At 32.0% G+C, this 16460-nt stretch overlaps 1 protein-coding gene across 2 annotated transcripts in view; it reads right to left on the bottom strand.

The window, feature by feature from the left end:
• Positions 1-15990, bottom strand: part of LOC143225277 (neural cell adhesion molecule 2-like) — a 102395-nt gene extending 86405 nt beyond the window's left edge. For both annotated transcript variants that reach the window (XM_076454377.1, XM_076454379.1), the window contains exon 1: positions 15654-15990. In XM_076454377.1, the coding sequence (XP_076310492.1) occupies positions 15654-15717 (64 nt within the window). In that variant the 5' untranslated portion in view covers positions 15718-15990. The remainder of the gene's footprint in view (positions 1-15653) is intronic.
• Between the last annotated feature and the right edge of the window lie 470 nt (positions 15991-16460).

Raw genomic sequence — 16460 nt, 5'->3', positions numbered from 1 at the left:
TTACATTGTTCTGATTACGGAACTTGTTAACAAGACACATTTGAAGTTTACTGTGATATACATCATATATTTTTTTTGTCCATCCTCATTATACGAACAATTACAAAAAGGACACGGAAGAAACAAATAAAATTGAAATAAGAATTACGTTACTTTGGAAATAATAATTTGTGTTGACAAATGAATCAAGGAAGGAGAAACTTTTGAGTAAAATGTCTTACTTTTTGGTCCTGCTTAACAACAAACAAAATATATGATGCAAATTTGTTAGCGATGTGTTTTCCATTTTGAACTAGTTACCTTCACGTTGTATTGTTCTAGATATAACTTTTCATAGTAATAAGCAAAGGAGCTTATAAATAACATGTTTACATGAAATGATATATATTTTAGGGTCTGGCGTAGCTTAATATTTAATTTATCGGGTTGTGGGTAGAGCTGTCAAACTTTTTAGAAGTAATGCTGCTGAGCACGATCTGCATTTACAGCTGCGGGCGTATTATAAGGGTAGCTGTAAATTCCGGTTTTCGTTTCAAATATCCGGAGAAATACATTTAAACGTGTATACCTGAATGATAGGAAGATTTCTGTCCTAGATGTTTAGCCTGTGATCACATAAGGTGCCATTCAAGTCGAAAGTTCTAATTATATATATATATCATATTCTACTTAGCTTGATGATTAACCAGTCTCTGTTCTCAGAGCTGTAAAATTATTTAATTAAATCAAATATATATATGTTTTATACGATATATCACGAGCAGTGGTATAATACAAAACTATTCATGCAGCAAAGTCTAATTAGAAACGCACATGGAGAACTAGTAGTAATAAACTATACACATTTATATGTGTGAAATTATTAGAGTTTGGCACGAGTTGGTGATTAGTGGTGTTGACTAGCTGCTCTCTCTTCACAGTACGTTTATTTATGAGGAAATAAACAAGAACCAACAATAACAGCATACATTTCTTACTTTCCTTTCGGATTCATAATATTTTTACATTAATATGGTTTTGTTTATTTAGGTTTTGAATTTCGCGCAAAGCTACACGAGGGCTATCTGCGCTAACCATCCCTAATTTAGCAGTGTAAGACTAGAGAGAAGGCAGCTAGTCATCACCACCCACCATAAACTCTTAAGCTATTATTTTACCAAGGAATAATGAGATTGATCGTTACATTATAATACTTCCACTGGCGAAAGAATGAGCATGTTTAATGGGACGGAGATTCAAACCGGCGACCTTCAACTTACAAGTCGAGTGCCCTAACCACTAGGTCATGCCAGCTAGTTTCGAGTTTTATGAACTAATTGATTGAAGTACGACTATTGTAAAAATACAGTTTACATATGTTTTCTTTCTAGGTTTAAATATTTAATATTTTTAAGGTAACAACTATTTACTGCTTGTGAAGCTCACACCGCGTACGTTTTTGCATAGAACTGAAAAATATACATCTGTTTGAAATTTTAATGATAAAGCAAAACTCGAATTTAATAATAGGAAGTACTTATTGATCGTTTCGTAATCGTCAAAACTCCATCATCAGTAACCTTTAGGTACAAAGCAAAACAACAGTATTTATAATTACAAAGGGGTCTGATGTAGATAAAAAATAAACAATTTGAATGTACAAAGAATAAAAAGAGAAATTTTGAAAACAAAAACTAGGACAAATGAAATAATTAAAATAGGTTTAAAACAAATGAAGACTATTTGTTATTTAGGAATAGAAAAACAGTTTTTTTTTAGTAGTTCACTATCTTGTTTGACTGTTTAGAGAATTTTAAAGTTTGATAGTGAATCCATGTGTATTGTTCTGGTAAATAGCAGAGTTAGGAGGGTTTGTATACGTTCTTCCAACACTGTAAGATAACTTTTAGTTTGACCAGTATATGAGATCTTAAAGTGTTGCCACGTGTATAAGTCGACGAGATGTGATAATAGACAGTTGGCAAACGATATTTCTAGAAGAAAACCATTAGTCTGAAATTGGGTTTAAAATTAACACTCAAGTCAGTTTAAGGACAGTAAAAGTTGCATTTGTTTTCAACTGTTTCATGGTAATGAAGATCTATCTTCTAAGATATAGTACGGTAAGTTTGTGTACAATGGGTATCTTAGGTTGTTTGACAAACATGCTAACTGAGAATGAATATGTTCTTTTCTACCAGGAAATGATTAGAGTAACCGTTTCCACAAATCATTCTTTACAAGGAAGAAATTCCCTCGTGAAGGAAGTGGTTAGGTTGTATGTTTTATTTAGTAGGCACAGAATAAAATTGCTTCTGAAAGAAAAGGTTATCAAACTCTTAAATTGGGTGAAAAGGTCAGTAAACGTATTTTTTCAATAAACAAAAGTTGTACAGCTGTTATCGTCAGGGTTAACAAGAGAGTCCGGGAATGAAATGGTTATTTGTCTCAATTTTATGAGTGAAGTGTATAAACGGGTGATGGGAACTTAGACAGTAAATAACGGGTTAATATTTATCAACTATAAAAATCGGGTTACGTGCAATCTTCACATATACGATATATAAATTAAGCCATAGCGGTTAGGTAATCATTCAATATCAAGGATAACGTGCTGTCCTTTTCTGGGCGTGTCTCCTAAACCAGTTGGCCAATCCAGGCGATCAAACTTGGCGTGGTAATTTAGCAATCTATAATAAAACCAAATCCATATATTGCGCATCAACTTAATTAACTAAGTCATGAAACTTTGATTGAAAATGTTCTATCAACGTCTTAAAAAGTTCTCTGTCCACTACACTACGGCCGAGTTATTTCAACATCTCATTATTCTGTTATCGCAATGATATAATATTATTATATTCTTGCACTGCTTACTTAGCACAGCATAGCCATTGCAAAACCTAAAGTTACATCAACATTAAGGAGATGTGATCAAAGTTCAACTAAGGTTAACCTAGTCTTAAGCAAAATAAACAGTATTTTTTTCAAAATGAATTAACATCAATTTAGAAGGAAAGTAACTTCAATGTATTTACCATAAAAAGAAGTTAACTTTAATATATCCGTGATTACAATAAAGTAAATTTATTGAACCATGAACAAAATAAACTAACTTTGATGCGTTCGTAATCGAAATTGAAAACTCTTGAAAGTTATGAGAAGTTCATCACCCGTCACACATTTTATTTTAGTCTCTTTCACCAAAAACTAAAAAGCACACATACAAATGTTTCCATTATAGCAGCTTTATAAATAGTATGATAGGAACACGAAGCTTTAACTCTATAAATAAGATAACTTTTGAAATATTTATTTATTAGGTGACTTGTGAAACTTTGCTTGAAGATGCTTTACCAACGCCTTTCAAAATTTTCTATTCGCTATTCTATGTCTGGATGATTACACCATTCTTCGTACGCGGGAAATTCTCAAGGGTTTTATTTTCTTCTATCCAACAGACGCCATTTTTCTCACGTTTCCCATCTGCAGTATTATGATCCAAAGGTGCACACTAGCATTTACTACAGAACAAATACCGATAAAGAGCAACAACAAAAAATGCTGTGATTTACAACTAGCATTTGACGTATGCGCATACTTTGCAGGTGCAAAAAATATTTTGTCGTAATTACAAATTTAAGATTTATTCTATCAGACACAAACGAGAATAAACATAGAGTATTATCACATTTATATTTCAAGAAATAACTGAGTGATAAACTTTACTTTTTTGGAAATTATGTTAATCGATATTAGTGTCAACTTCGTCGAAGTGTTATTTCCTTATCATTAGCAACAACCTGTCGAAACATCAGTTTTGGGTTTCCTGCATCTCACAATCAAAGAAAACGAATGTTATTTTAACACCAGTTAAGAGCCTATTGTTGTTAAATTAAGGCACACTGACATATTTCACACATGTATTCAAAGCATTTAGATACACCAATAGAAATTAAAAATAATTATTTCTTAATCAAATGTAGATCTTATTTCGACAAATTTCGAAAATAATATTACAATAATTCCCTTGTCTATAGTGTACAATTTTTACACGTGTATATAACGTTTGCATACTATAATTCTTGGCACTAAAACGTTTCGAAAGTGTTGCAAGATCCCCTTAGTTGTGTGGCAAAATGCATTTCATGGTTTATTAATTAATGGTTAACACTTGACCAGACCGAGGACGGCCTGTAACTGTGTGTCTTATGCTGTGTTAAGTTGAGTCCACATTTTCACTAGATATATGATATTTAAAAATATATTTATAACTTTGATTGAACCTAGTTCGAGATGTATGTGAATGTTGCAACTAACAACAATTGTACAGATTTACAAAATATTATAAACCAATATCACAAAATTATAAACACAATCACAAAATAAACTCGAAATTGAAAAGATGTTTTTGATCTGTGTCACGTTAAATCATTTTTTTTAGAGTGGTGGATGCTTGCTTTTGAATCCTTAATGGAAATCTTCCGTGTTGTTGCGTTCAAAGTTTACGAAAAATAATTACTTTAACGTGAAACAAAGTCACAAAATATTGATTAAATACAGTTTTATATCAGTTTAGGAGTTTAAAAGTATTTGATCCAAACTGGCCATGATGAAAACACACTGATTAAGTGAACTGAAAAGTATAGTTTACATGTCCGTGTCTCGTTACAGCTTCAAAACACCTCGTGCTCTACATCTCAGAGCTGGGAGTGCTTTATAAGAATAACAGTTAAACCCTACTATTCAATCCTACAAAACAGTTCAAGAGTTAGCGATAGGTGATATTTCCTAGTTGTCTTCCTTCCAGCATTTCACTTCAAACTTAAGGACGGCTATCGTAGATGTCCTCTGTGTAGCGTTACAAAATGTATAAAATAAATAAAGCATCGAATCATCACTTCAGTATTCTTTCTGTTAAAGATATATAAAGTTACGAGTCTAAAAGCATACAAACTAATACTGAATAAAGTTAGGATAAATCACACCATCTAACAACCTTCTCTGTAACAGTATTTTTAAGTGTCACAATAAGCTCGTAAAGAGACACATGGTGCAAAATATATTGAGTATTTATTGCAAGGAAACGAGAGTTGAAAAACTTTTCTAAATGAAACCGTTCGTGAAACCTATGTTCTAAATTTAACAGCTCGTTATTTTAAGGTTTTGGTGTATCATACCGTCTGTGTGGTTTTACCAATCGGATGTTATCTTATATTTTTCGTGCTTTGGGTAGTACTGAATGATCAGTATGTATCGTTAATGACGACAGATGGAAATGTACATGTCGAGTAAAATAGCTAGATATCAATTGAAAGTGATAACTAAGACATACTGAACTCGATAGCAAAAGGTTTTGGCCCAAATGTGGGCCCCCACCCAGGAACACAAGTGTATGTCTATAGACTTAGAACGCTGGAAACCAGGTTTCCATACCCGTAGCGAGCAGAGCACAGATAGTCCATTATGTAGCTTTGTTATTAATTTCAAAGAAACAAACAAACCAATATTTGGATCAACCTGAACCATAAAGTGGCATAACTACAGAGCTTAAAATTTTAAAATACGGATGCTTATCCCACAGATATAAATTTTCTAGTTTGATGCTGGAATACGCTGTACTTAGATTATTTAATAATTTATCAATAAATTTCACTCATAATTAAACAACGATAAAAACTTAAAACTCTACTAAATTAATTTGGTAAAGAAATATTAAGTTATAGAAAACTAGGTTTTATGATAAGTAAGATATTAGAAACCACTTTAGACACAAATATTTGTGTAAGTGATTAGAAACCAGTTTAGAAATAAACATTGGACAAAGTGACCGTAGATTAGTATAAATGCAACTGTTTGTGTGGTTAGAAACCAATTTACATAAAACTTTTATTAGTGATTGATTAAGAACCAGTTTAGATACAAACATTTGCATTAGTGATTAGGCATATCCTGCTTAATAGAAAACAAATGGAAAACGATCATTAAGTTCCGTTTCTCCAACAAACAACGTTTTTTGTCATACTACAAAAATTGTTTTAAATTTGTTCAGTTTCTACTTAGCTCAGACACGTATATTACTATACATGTATTAAGGGGAAAAAAAAGGATGCTAGCGCGTACTGGGTAGTAAAACTCAACATTATAAAACCCTGAAAACTGCAGTTTCGGGCAACATCAGCTCACTTGATGTTTTAAGGTATTAACCGTAATAATAGTGGCACAGACCAACGGCTTTTGTCAATGGGCTAAGCTCAACATTTCACTTCTGTTGACGCATTTATATCCCCATTAATAAAAAATTATATCATAACTGGCCATTTCTACCGATAATGGGGTCGGTTTTCGCTATTTTATGTGGTATTACCACATACATGCAGTGAAACAGTTTAGCTAAAGTCAAGTATCACAGGACATAAAGTATCTAGTGGGAGATGGGAGGAAAAGATGGTAGAGAGTTTTGATAGCTGTTGTTTGAAGATGTCTTTCACAGAATTATAGGATTGTGGTCAGTTTTGCATTTTAGGAAACACGTCCGAAAATGTGAAAGAAACGTTTCATTGAAAAGGAAAAAAAAAAAAAAGTATTCCACAGACTAAGCGGTAAAGTAGCTTGTAACACGAAAATTCGAGGTTCGATACGTGTAGTGGTAAAAATGCAAATAGTCCAATGTGTAGTTTTGAGCTAGAGCTTATTTTGTTTATTTGTTATTAGCTGTGTGTGTCCAAGACGGGTATAGAAGCTCGATTTTTAGCTTTATAAGTCTTCAGTCTTGCCACTGAGCATCTGGGGGGGGAGAGCTTTGAGTTATAACAAAGATAATATACTTGTCACTAGATAAGTGACACATTTAAACAACGACATGATTTAAAGCCCGCCAAACTCGTTTTGTGAAAATAACATGAGTGATAAAACCTACAATGTGGGCTACATCTTTAAGTTGTGCGTTACCTAAACAAATCAAGCTGATTATGTAGATAACTAAGCGTGGATGTAAATACCCTGGAAACATTTTACGATCCATTTCTATTATGATATCATAGGTAAATAAACGTGGTCTAAGCTGACTGAAAATAAATATATTAGTTTGAATCAAAGTTTCCAACAAAGCTATTCAAGGATTATCTGCTCCACAGTTATAAGTTGATAGGGAAGGCAGATAGTAAGCTAATGTATTAAAAGGAAGACAGTCTATAAACTAATACGGAAGACAGCTATTAAGTTGTTATAATAAAGTGAATGCAGCTAGTAAACTAACAAAATAAAATGAAGGCGACTAGTAAAAGAATAATTTAAAGAGAAGGCAGGTAATAAGTTGAATAATTAAAGATAAAGCAGGTAGTAAAAAAAAGCACCCATAGGTAACTTCCTCAAAGTGCGTGACGCGTTTTCACTGCAAAGAGTTGCAGCCTATGAATTATAGATACTCAAAATTTAGTCTTGCTAAATGATAGGCCGTACCCTCTATCCCTTTCAGATGTATTCTATTAATGCGAAACAGGTGTTAGGTGTTATATTTTCCTTCTGAGCTTTAATTTGATCTTTACGTGTTTATCGTTCAGTACAGTTCGTGTTGTGTCTGAATTAATTTTGTTTCTTTGAGTTTAAAATCGAGTCTTCATCTGAACTTGGTAATCGTTCTTTATTTAAAATATTGTAGCAGACTATAGTGGAATATTTCTCATATCCTTCTGTCCTTTTTTTATATTTAATCGTGACTTCAGAATGACGTTTTCCTTACTGAACGAAAGGGGGCAGAAATAACGTTAAGTTACGGAATAAAACTTAAAAATAATTATGGAAAGAGGACTAATAAAAAAAAAAACCTAGTAGGAACTAGTCTTTGTGATATAAGTATTGATTTCTCGTTCTTTCTTTTCCTGTAGATCTTTCCTTTTATAGAACTGTTTCACTATGGCAAATACATTCATCGGTGTATGGACCTTTCGATGTATTGAGACATCAAAATGAAACATTAAGTGAATTATCGCTGTATAGAATAACCCACAGTATCAATAGGTTTCAAAATATTCTAATTTTCTTGTATAAATAAATGTCTTGGAAATATTGTATAGTTTACTTTCAAAAAAACGAGGGGTCGTTTATTTGGGCTAAAAGAATTTAATCGCAAAAGCGAGATTTGTACGAAACACGTGTTTAAGATGTTAAAAATAAATGAATAAAACAGCAGTGAAACTTTCCTTCTACAAATTTGACACATATTAATGTGTGGAAAGATGTTAAAAATGTAATACTTCATATCTGGATAGCTTATAGAGAAATTGGATGGATGTGGAAATGAAGAAAACTGGAAAGAAAGAAGAAATAAAATATTTATAAGGAATCAATTTTCTTGTAAGTAGCAGAGACTTGGATCTGATGAACAAAGGATACTCGCTAGCACATAAGCTATTTTACTGAGAATGGTTTTAACTACGAGTTGTAGGAGTCATATTTTCAATGAACATCTTTATGGTAAAATGCATAAAATATCCAAGAAAGAAAATGAAAGAAATCAAAATCCGCAGGGAACTCTTTGAGGACTAAACAAGAACCTGTAGAGAAAACGGCGTTTAGTAAGTTGTATTACATTATCGGAGAAATATATTGACTTTACTGTGTATTAATTATTGAGATTTTTGCTAATTATGGAGGAATTGAAGACATTCATGGATTCTTGGACTAATATTGACTGAAGTGTATTGAGCGTCAGGCCTAAAAATAATACATTATTAATAAAACACTAAAATATATAAAATAAAGCGCGGCGCACTTAAGGTATTTTTAGTTAATTATAGAAATACTATTTAGTTAGGTCCAAATATATGTTAAAAAGAAAGCAACCCAAATCCTGTCACATGATATAAAAAATAACCTGTACAATGACACAAGACTGTGCGGTAACACTTTATGTTGACATTAAATAACAAAAATCAGAAAAAAAAAACTTTTGTGCTTTACTTTTAAGGAAAGTGAGATTCAAAAATAAATTACGTAACAAAATTACCTGATATTTTTTATGAGGGAGAGGGTAGAGGTAGATTCATTATCGTATGTTTTGAGAATTCTTGTGTTTAAAGTAAAAAATATTTTTTACGTATAAATGAGTGGATGTAGAGGTAAAGGTGGAAAGGTATCTGTCTCTTTCTCTCTTTATTTAATGTATATATATTATAGTTATAGTTACAGTTGCAGTTGGTTGAAAGTATTTAATATCTGTCTTTTCGTAGTTGAGTGAAAATACTTAATATTCTGTCTTGTGGTAGTTGGTTGAAAACATGTAGTTCGTTTACAAAAAAGAAAGTAGCTGGTCTTGTTCAGTTCTAGAATATTCTCTCAAGATAATCTAGTCACAAGACGTCTTGAACTATCTTCGCTAGACGATTCACCAATCAAGAAACAGAGAGAGACAAAACTGATTTAAAACAGTTATCCTTTATTAGGGATATCCTAGAGACCTTTAAAACAGTTATCCTTTAGTATGGATTATCTAGGCGGTCTTTGAAAGACCTCTTATATCAAGTAGAGTTATTACGAATTGAATATTTTTTATTATTGAATTTGGTTAAAAAATTTCAAGACAACCACATTCAGCGAATGATTAGCACTAGAAGAGGGATTATTCAAAGTTATTAGAATTGACGAATTTTAATATATTTTATATTATATTGAAAGGGACGAATATATTTTACTTGTAAACATGATTGCTTGTTTCATCGTTTGCAATGTATAGCACAGATGTTATTCGTTTTAGTACGGGTTTGTTTGAATTAGTCTAGTAGTACACTTACGTGATTTATTTACTTTATTATTAGCTTTGAAGTTTTACGTTTATTCAAGGAAGTGCTAGTGTAGCAAATGATACTTGTTTGAAACGTGTGTATTCTTACCTACATGATTGTCTGTTTTCTTCGTTTGTTTTGTGTCAGTAAAATGAGATATAGCTGTATTATGCTATGCTTTGCAGCCTAAACATAAAAGTTCTGCAGAAGATAAAGTACTCCAATCACGAGATAAAGCCAATATCTTCGCAGATGTAAAATCAATGAAGTGCATATTTTCAGCTTCAGTGTTTTATGTTTTCAGTATTCATGCAGTTAGTATTGAAGACATCATCTTCTGGTGATGGATTACTGAGAGTTGAATAAGTCTTTATCTTACTATGAGAAACCTAATCGTTATTAAAAAAAATAGACTGATGGATTTGTTGATATACTTGTGAATAAGGTATACTTTTTCACAGCAGAAAAGAAGTGTAGTTTTCGTTGCTGTCACGTGTTATTTCGACTTTAAAACTTATTTGATTTTGTTATTGTTAACAGCATAACTATCAGGACATGTCGTGAGATTATGAAAACATTTTTTTCGAATTTAGCTTTTGTGTTAGTTGATCCTTTTCTGTAATCAGATCCATATAAGCTCGTCCTTTGTCACTTCAGAAACATTATTCCTAATGTAGGAGATATGATGTTAACTGTAAGGTAAGTTTAATTTTTTTGCAAGAAAATAGTTTCATTAGAAACACTTTAATTAATTAATTACAAATCTTCAATAGAGTATCACTTATATCGGTAAAGGTAAATTGAAACCCATTTGTACTTCTTACGTACCTTATGACAGCCTGATATGGCCTGGTGGTTAGGACATTCGACTCAAGTTCTACAAGTCGTGAATTCAAATTTCTTTACCCAACCCGCTTGCTCTTTCAGCCGTGGGGCCAATGTAACGTGACGGTAAATCCAGTTATTCCATAATAAAAAAAGTAGTCCAGTAGACTGCGTTGGATGGTGTTAAATAGTGGCTTACTCTTTAGTCTACCACTTCAAAGTTAGGAACGATCGGGGCAGTTAGTCTTTGAGTGGTTTTGGTTAATTATAAACAAAGAAACATTATTTGGTATTTCATTTTTTGTTTTGTTTTGAAGTTTAGCACAAAGCAACGCAATGGGCTATCTGTGGTTTACTCACCATGGGTATCGAAACCTGGATTATAATGTTGTAAGTCACCCAAACATTTCGCCATGCCACTAAGGGGTTTATTTGATAAAAAAGCTCGCAATACGAATTATGCTATTTTCACTACTGATTTAATCAGATATATATGCATATATAGATGTTATGGAGTTTTAAATTAATCAAGATATTTTATTTATTGAGGATAATTGAGTAAAAGTACAAAAATCCATTAAAATGGCAATATTTTGTCTTGCTTTTACTGTACTTAAGTTAAATAAGTAGCTTACAGTGTGATATTTGAACGTAAATAATTCTTTGAAGACATCAATTAAATTTTACAGGCGAGTTTCTTGTGTCCATCTGTTCTGCGTCCATTCAACATTTCGATCTAACTTAGACGAACATATTGGTGAACTCTCATTTTAAACTTAGCTTAGAAAAGAACGTGCTCAATGATCGTAGCTAAACATATTCTCTGAATATTTTCTTTTTAAGAAAAAAAGTTTACCCTAATGCATTTTTGAACAGAGTTTGAACTGTCTTACTATAACGTACGTTATTCAAGATCAATGTTGAATAATTGAGGCTCTTTACATATAGACATCCGAGCTCTGCACGCCAAGAAAAAACATGGTTTTTATGCAGAATATTTGCAAAGATATCAGCTCTCGTGTTACGATACCAGTTTGTTGTAGTTATAGTAAGTTTTGTTTTGTTTAAGCAGTGCACTGATTTCCGTCAAGGATGACGCATATTGTAATCAATTGTATTTGCTTGAAACAGGGTTAACTATTGTTCGATTTAAATTTTTTGGGGGGAGAGTTATAGCAAACGTAAGAGCTTGATAATAGTTAGTTCTTTTTTAGTTTTTACTGATTATAACATTTTCTACCTTATATTTTTGTTTGTTTCGTAATTTCTGCTCAGTGCTACACAAAGAGCTACTATATTCGCATCGTCACTAACTTTGAATTGGAAGAGTGTATAGATTGAAGGCAGTTAATTAATATGATCATCCGGTAGAATGGTAGGATTTGTAAATCAGTCTTATAACGCAGAGTACATTTTTGCAGCAAAGGAACGTAAGTTATGAACTATCAATTTCACATCCTGGGCACGCCCAGCTCTGCATTGTTTGCTTAGTTTATTAATTTAACAATTTAACAGAATATAATACAATATAAAGTACTTTAATAAAATAAGAAATCTGAATTGAAAGGAATTGAAATTGAGGTAGAAACTACATTCATTTATTGTAGTGCCTGGTTTCATACAACATAATTATTACCAGAGGCTTGGAAGTAACTGTTTTATCTTAGGCTAACGTCAGTTTCATTTATAAGTCTTAATAATTTTATTCACATGTGTTCTTGGCCAAGTGGCTAAAACGCAAAGCTTGTTATCTGAGAGCCGCGGGCTCGAATATATTTGTTCTTTCAGCAATGGGAAAGTTATAATGTGCAGTCAATCCCAAGATCCGATTAAAGTACCCAAAGGTTGCCTGTGGGTGGTATAAGTGGCTGTTTTCCCTCTAATATGTCACTTTTAAATTAGGGACGATCTCAAAGAGCTTACACAAGATTCAGCAAAATAAAGCAAATAGCCCTATTTCCTCCTAGTTTTTATTAATGTTCTACACAATAATTTAAACATATTCGTAGTTTTACAACCATCTATTCCTGCTAAATTTTGCACTAGGTCGTGGAAACATGACATTTGAAACTTTTAAGTTATTTCAATAACATAAACAAATGTGTTCTAATTGAAAACTGCGATAGGTATATGCTTGTTTGTTTGTAATTAAGCACAAGTCTACTTAATAGGCTGTCTGTGCTCTGCTCACCAAAAGTATCAAAATCTTGATTTTAACGTTGTAAATCCGCAGACATATTGCTGTGCTACTGGGAAAGGGGCAACGTAAGAGGTGTAATGACACCCATTTGTAGGCACGGTTACATATCATTCCCTGTTTAGACGTTACGCCAAATGAGAATAAACTTGTCAAGCGCTGGATCCCACGTAATCTCGTGGTTAGTATGTTGCACTGTGGATTTGAAGGTTCATGGCTCGCATCCCTTTGTCTTAGAATTGCGAACCACTCTTCGAAGTTATGGGTGCGATTTAAAAGTAGCCCAATAAACGATGGAGAGTGCTGTTGGCTAGCTACCTTCTTAAAGTTTATCATTTTCAATTCAGATGATTAACGTGGCTAGTCACTGCGTAACTGTGCACAAACACCAAAACAAACGAACGTTCTCAGGAAATCGTAAGTAGTATTTACATTTTAACACTAGATTTAGTTGAGATAAGTATGTGAAAATAAACATTAAATTTCTATATGCTTATTATCAAATGTTTGTAGAATGTGTTATTTCACTTTTTGTTCACAATAACGACTTAGCCTAATTTGTGCTATAATATTAAATATAACATTGGATAATTTTTTCTTTATATGTATTAAGAAATGCTAGACTAAAAAATTCTTGGATACCATTTTGTAGGAATCTTTAAGCCTAATTGTACATTTATTTCCGATAATGTATAATTAGTACTCATTTGTATGAGTATTATGCATTTATATAAAGGTTGCAGTCGAAAAGTGTCTATTATTTCAATTAAATTTATATTTTGTTACTTATAACATAACTATGTAATATTTCTTTTATATACAACATTTTAGTAACAAAGAAATTATAATTAAATAGTAATGATGTTGTTCTATATTTCTGTGCGTAAGAAAGTAAAGCTACAACAGGTTAACTACTGTTTCCACTGTAGGGAATCAAACCCCGAATTTTAGCGTCATAACTCAGTAAATTTTCCGTTCTTCTACTTGGGGCTTTTTTTGTAACATCATGACAAAGAGACATGAAGTGGTCATAATATTGAATGCTAAATAACTATTTAAATCTTTGCTAACAGTTAGTTTTTCTTTTTTTAAGGCTTGTGGTTAGATTACTTTTAGTGTGGTTGTTTTGAAATCCATCGGTACTTCACTTTTACATATACTACATTTAGTTTATTGGGTCTCCATTTTCAGCGTTATTGGAGAATTATTTTAAACAAATCATTTTGACGCATGTTTTGTTAATAAAACACGTGCTAGTTTTATAAACAAAGGTAATATGATTTGTTTATGCGTGTATAAATTTAGAAAGAAACACCAAGAATTAAAAGGCTAGGGCTAACAACATTTCTTCTTGGTTGTAAGACAATGTGATTCAAAGGTATAGTGTTGATGCCTTCGGAAAGGATGGAAAAAAAACAGCTATGTGTATTATCTTTGAGGCTCAATCGATGAGAGACCAAAGAGGACAAAGACTGCAAATCGAACTCGTTATCATGATTATTGGAAACCCAGAAGCACTTCGCTCCCACTTTCTTGTATTTGCAGTCGTACTATTAGTGCTTTTCAAATTATTCTTACAGTGTTTGAAACAAGAGATATTGACATCTTTGTAAATACTGCATTATTAATGTACGAAAGGAGTAGACGTAATAATTAATATAATCATAGCAATGAGATTAGTCCTATAGTTCTGCCACCTTTATTTCAGGTAATCTGGTTTACTCATTGTATCTGCCACTGTTTATTTGCATTACCGCCTATTCCTAATAATTTATTGTGTTACTAAATTTCTTGCTACAAAATGATAGCAATGATAACGTATAAACACTGTGACTGGCATTACAAGCAAATATGAAATTCTGTGTTATGAGAAGTTTCGTAAACGTTTCCTTGGTAAAAAGAGGTAATTTATTTAGGAAATACGTCGTCCATTATAATAACTGATTATAATATCTCATAGGTCGATTTATTACTACTAATATTATTACTTCGTTACCACATTCAGTAGCTTTTGATAATCCCTTGAGAAAATAATAAAAGAAAATTATGGCCGGTGTTGATATGTATACTTGGTAATAGGAAAACATATAATCCTGTGTAGCACATGCTCATGAATTGTTAAACTATTCTTTGCGTTTTTGGATCTTTCAGTAAAAGTAAAAAAAAAAAAACTTGTTCGTTTAGTTATTCATTGTGTGCTACTTTTGATGCCTTGATAAAAATTGTATTAGGATGATACAGAAGGAATAAAATAATACAGATATTCTGTAGAAGAAGATATCCTACATTGAACTCAGTAGGTTCTTTTCTTAATGTGTTATTAAACAATAAGCTATCTATTCTGTGCAAACCTTATTTCTCGTATTATAAGCTCTTCGACGTACCACTATGCTACTGGGTGAATAAGGTAGAAGCGATAGTGTAAAATTTAATAAAACAAAATTTAATCTTACACTGTTTACTGCCATGTTTTAGTAGAAGCAGGCTTAATTGCTACACTTCAAAAAGATTAGATTTTTTTATAAAGAATAATAACTTTACGGAAAATTGTCGATTTAAAATATGTTGCAACATATTGCAAACAAACTATTTGAAGACTATTGTTTATCTCAAAATGTAATTATTAAAAGAGAATTGTTCATAATATACTAATTAAGATCAGTTGAGGTAATAATTGCTGAGATTTAGTTATTAAGACCAGTTGATTAGTCTTATGGAGTTAATGATCTAGTACTATCGAGGAAAAGTCCCGCCAAAAGTGCACAAATATTTAAAACTGATTAATACCCTGTGAAAACAACAATAAATAATTGGAACAGGCGTATAATTATATGTGATTAATGCAATGAAATAAATATATTATTTCTTACCTGAATGGATGACGTGAGCCGACATCAACAAGTAAAAGCAACCGCAAAATAATGAATTCGTCATTTCATTGTTTGCTAGCTTCTTCTCTTCAGAAATTACTTTTAGTGCTTTACACTATTGGTGGATATCTGGCAACATACAATCAAAACATAACAAAAAAAAAAAAAGATGGTGATTTCGCAGTATTTTTCAAGCTTATAAGTTCTCCACCATACAAAAACAGATTCTTTCGTTAGTCTTTGAGCTATACAGATTTTCTAAAAAACTGCTTAAATCCAAGGTTTTACCCACGCAAACCAAATCATCGAAGCGAGCGTAGAATGCACCTGCTCAAGATTGTCGAGTTCAGCATTCTGTTAGTAGGAGAAGCTGCTGGGTCTTCACAGAACATATCGTTGCCCAATGATCTCACTAGGTGGCATTCTGTATAACCTTATACGTCGTGTTAGATATTCGAGAGCAGCATGTGTATGTGTTCTTGTATTATATCTCACACAGTTCACAGAAGATTTAAAATACGGATATTTGAGCAACACTGACGTTTAATTTCTCTTTCTTAATTTTATGAATAAAACTACTTTATGTTTTCGAACCAAATTATTCGGACAAACTAGAAGTTGTGTAAACTACAGGTATGAGCCTCGATATTTTTTAAAGAAAAAAAAAAGAAATTTGTGGTTGATTTTCTTCTTTGTGTGTTTATATATGTATATTTGAAATAGTTAATGTCGGGTCTGATTTGCACACTTACAATAGTAAATGAATTGTTACTTTTTGTAAATGTTTTATCAAACAACCAATTTACG

This window comes from Tachypleus tridentatus, chromosome 9, assembly GCF_004210375.1.
Source record: "Tachypleus tridentatus isolate NWPU-2018 chromosome 9, ASM421037v1, whole genome shotgun sequence".
NCBI classification, from domain to species: Eukaryota; Metazoa; Arthropoda; class Merostomata; order Xiphosura; family Limulidae; genus Tachypleus; species Tachypleus tridentatus.
Note: the sequence above shows the minus strand (reverse complement) of the source record. Positions and strands in the feature narration are given on the sequence as shown.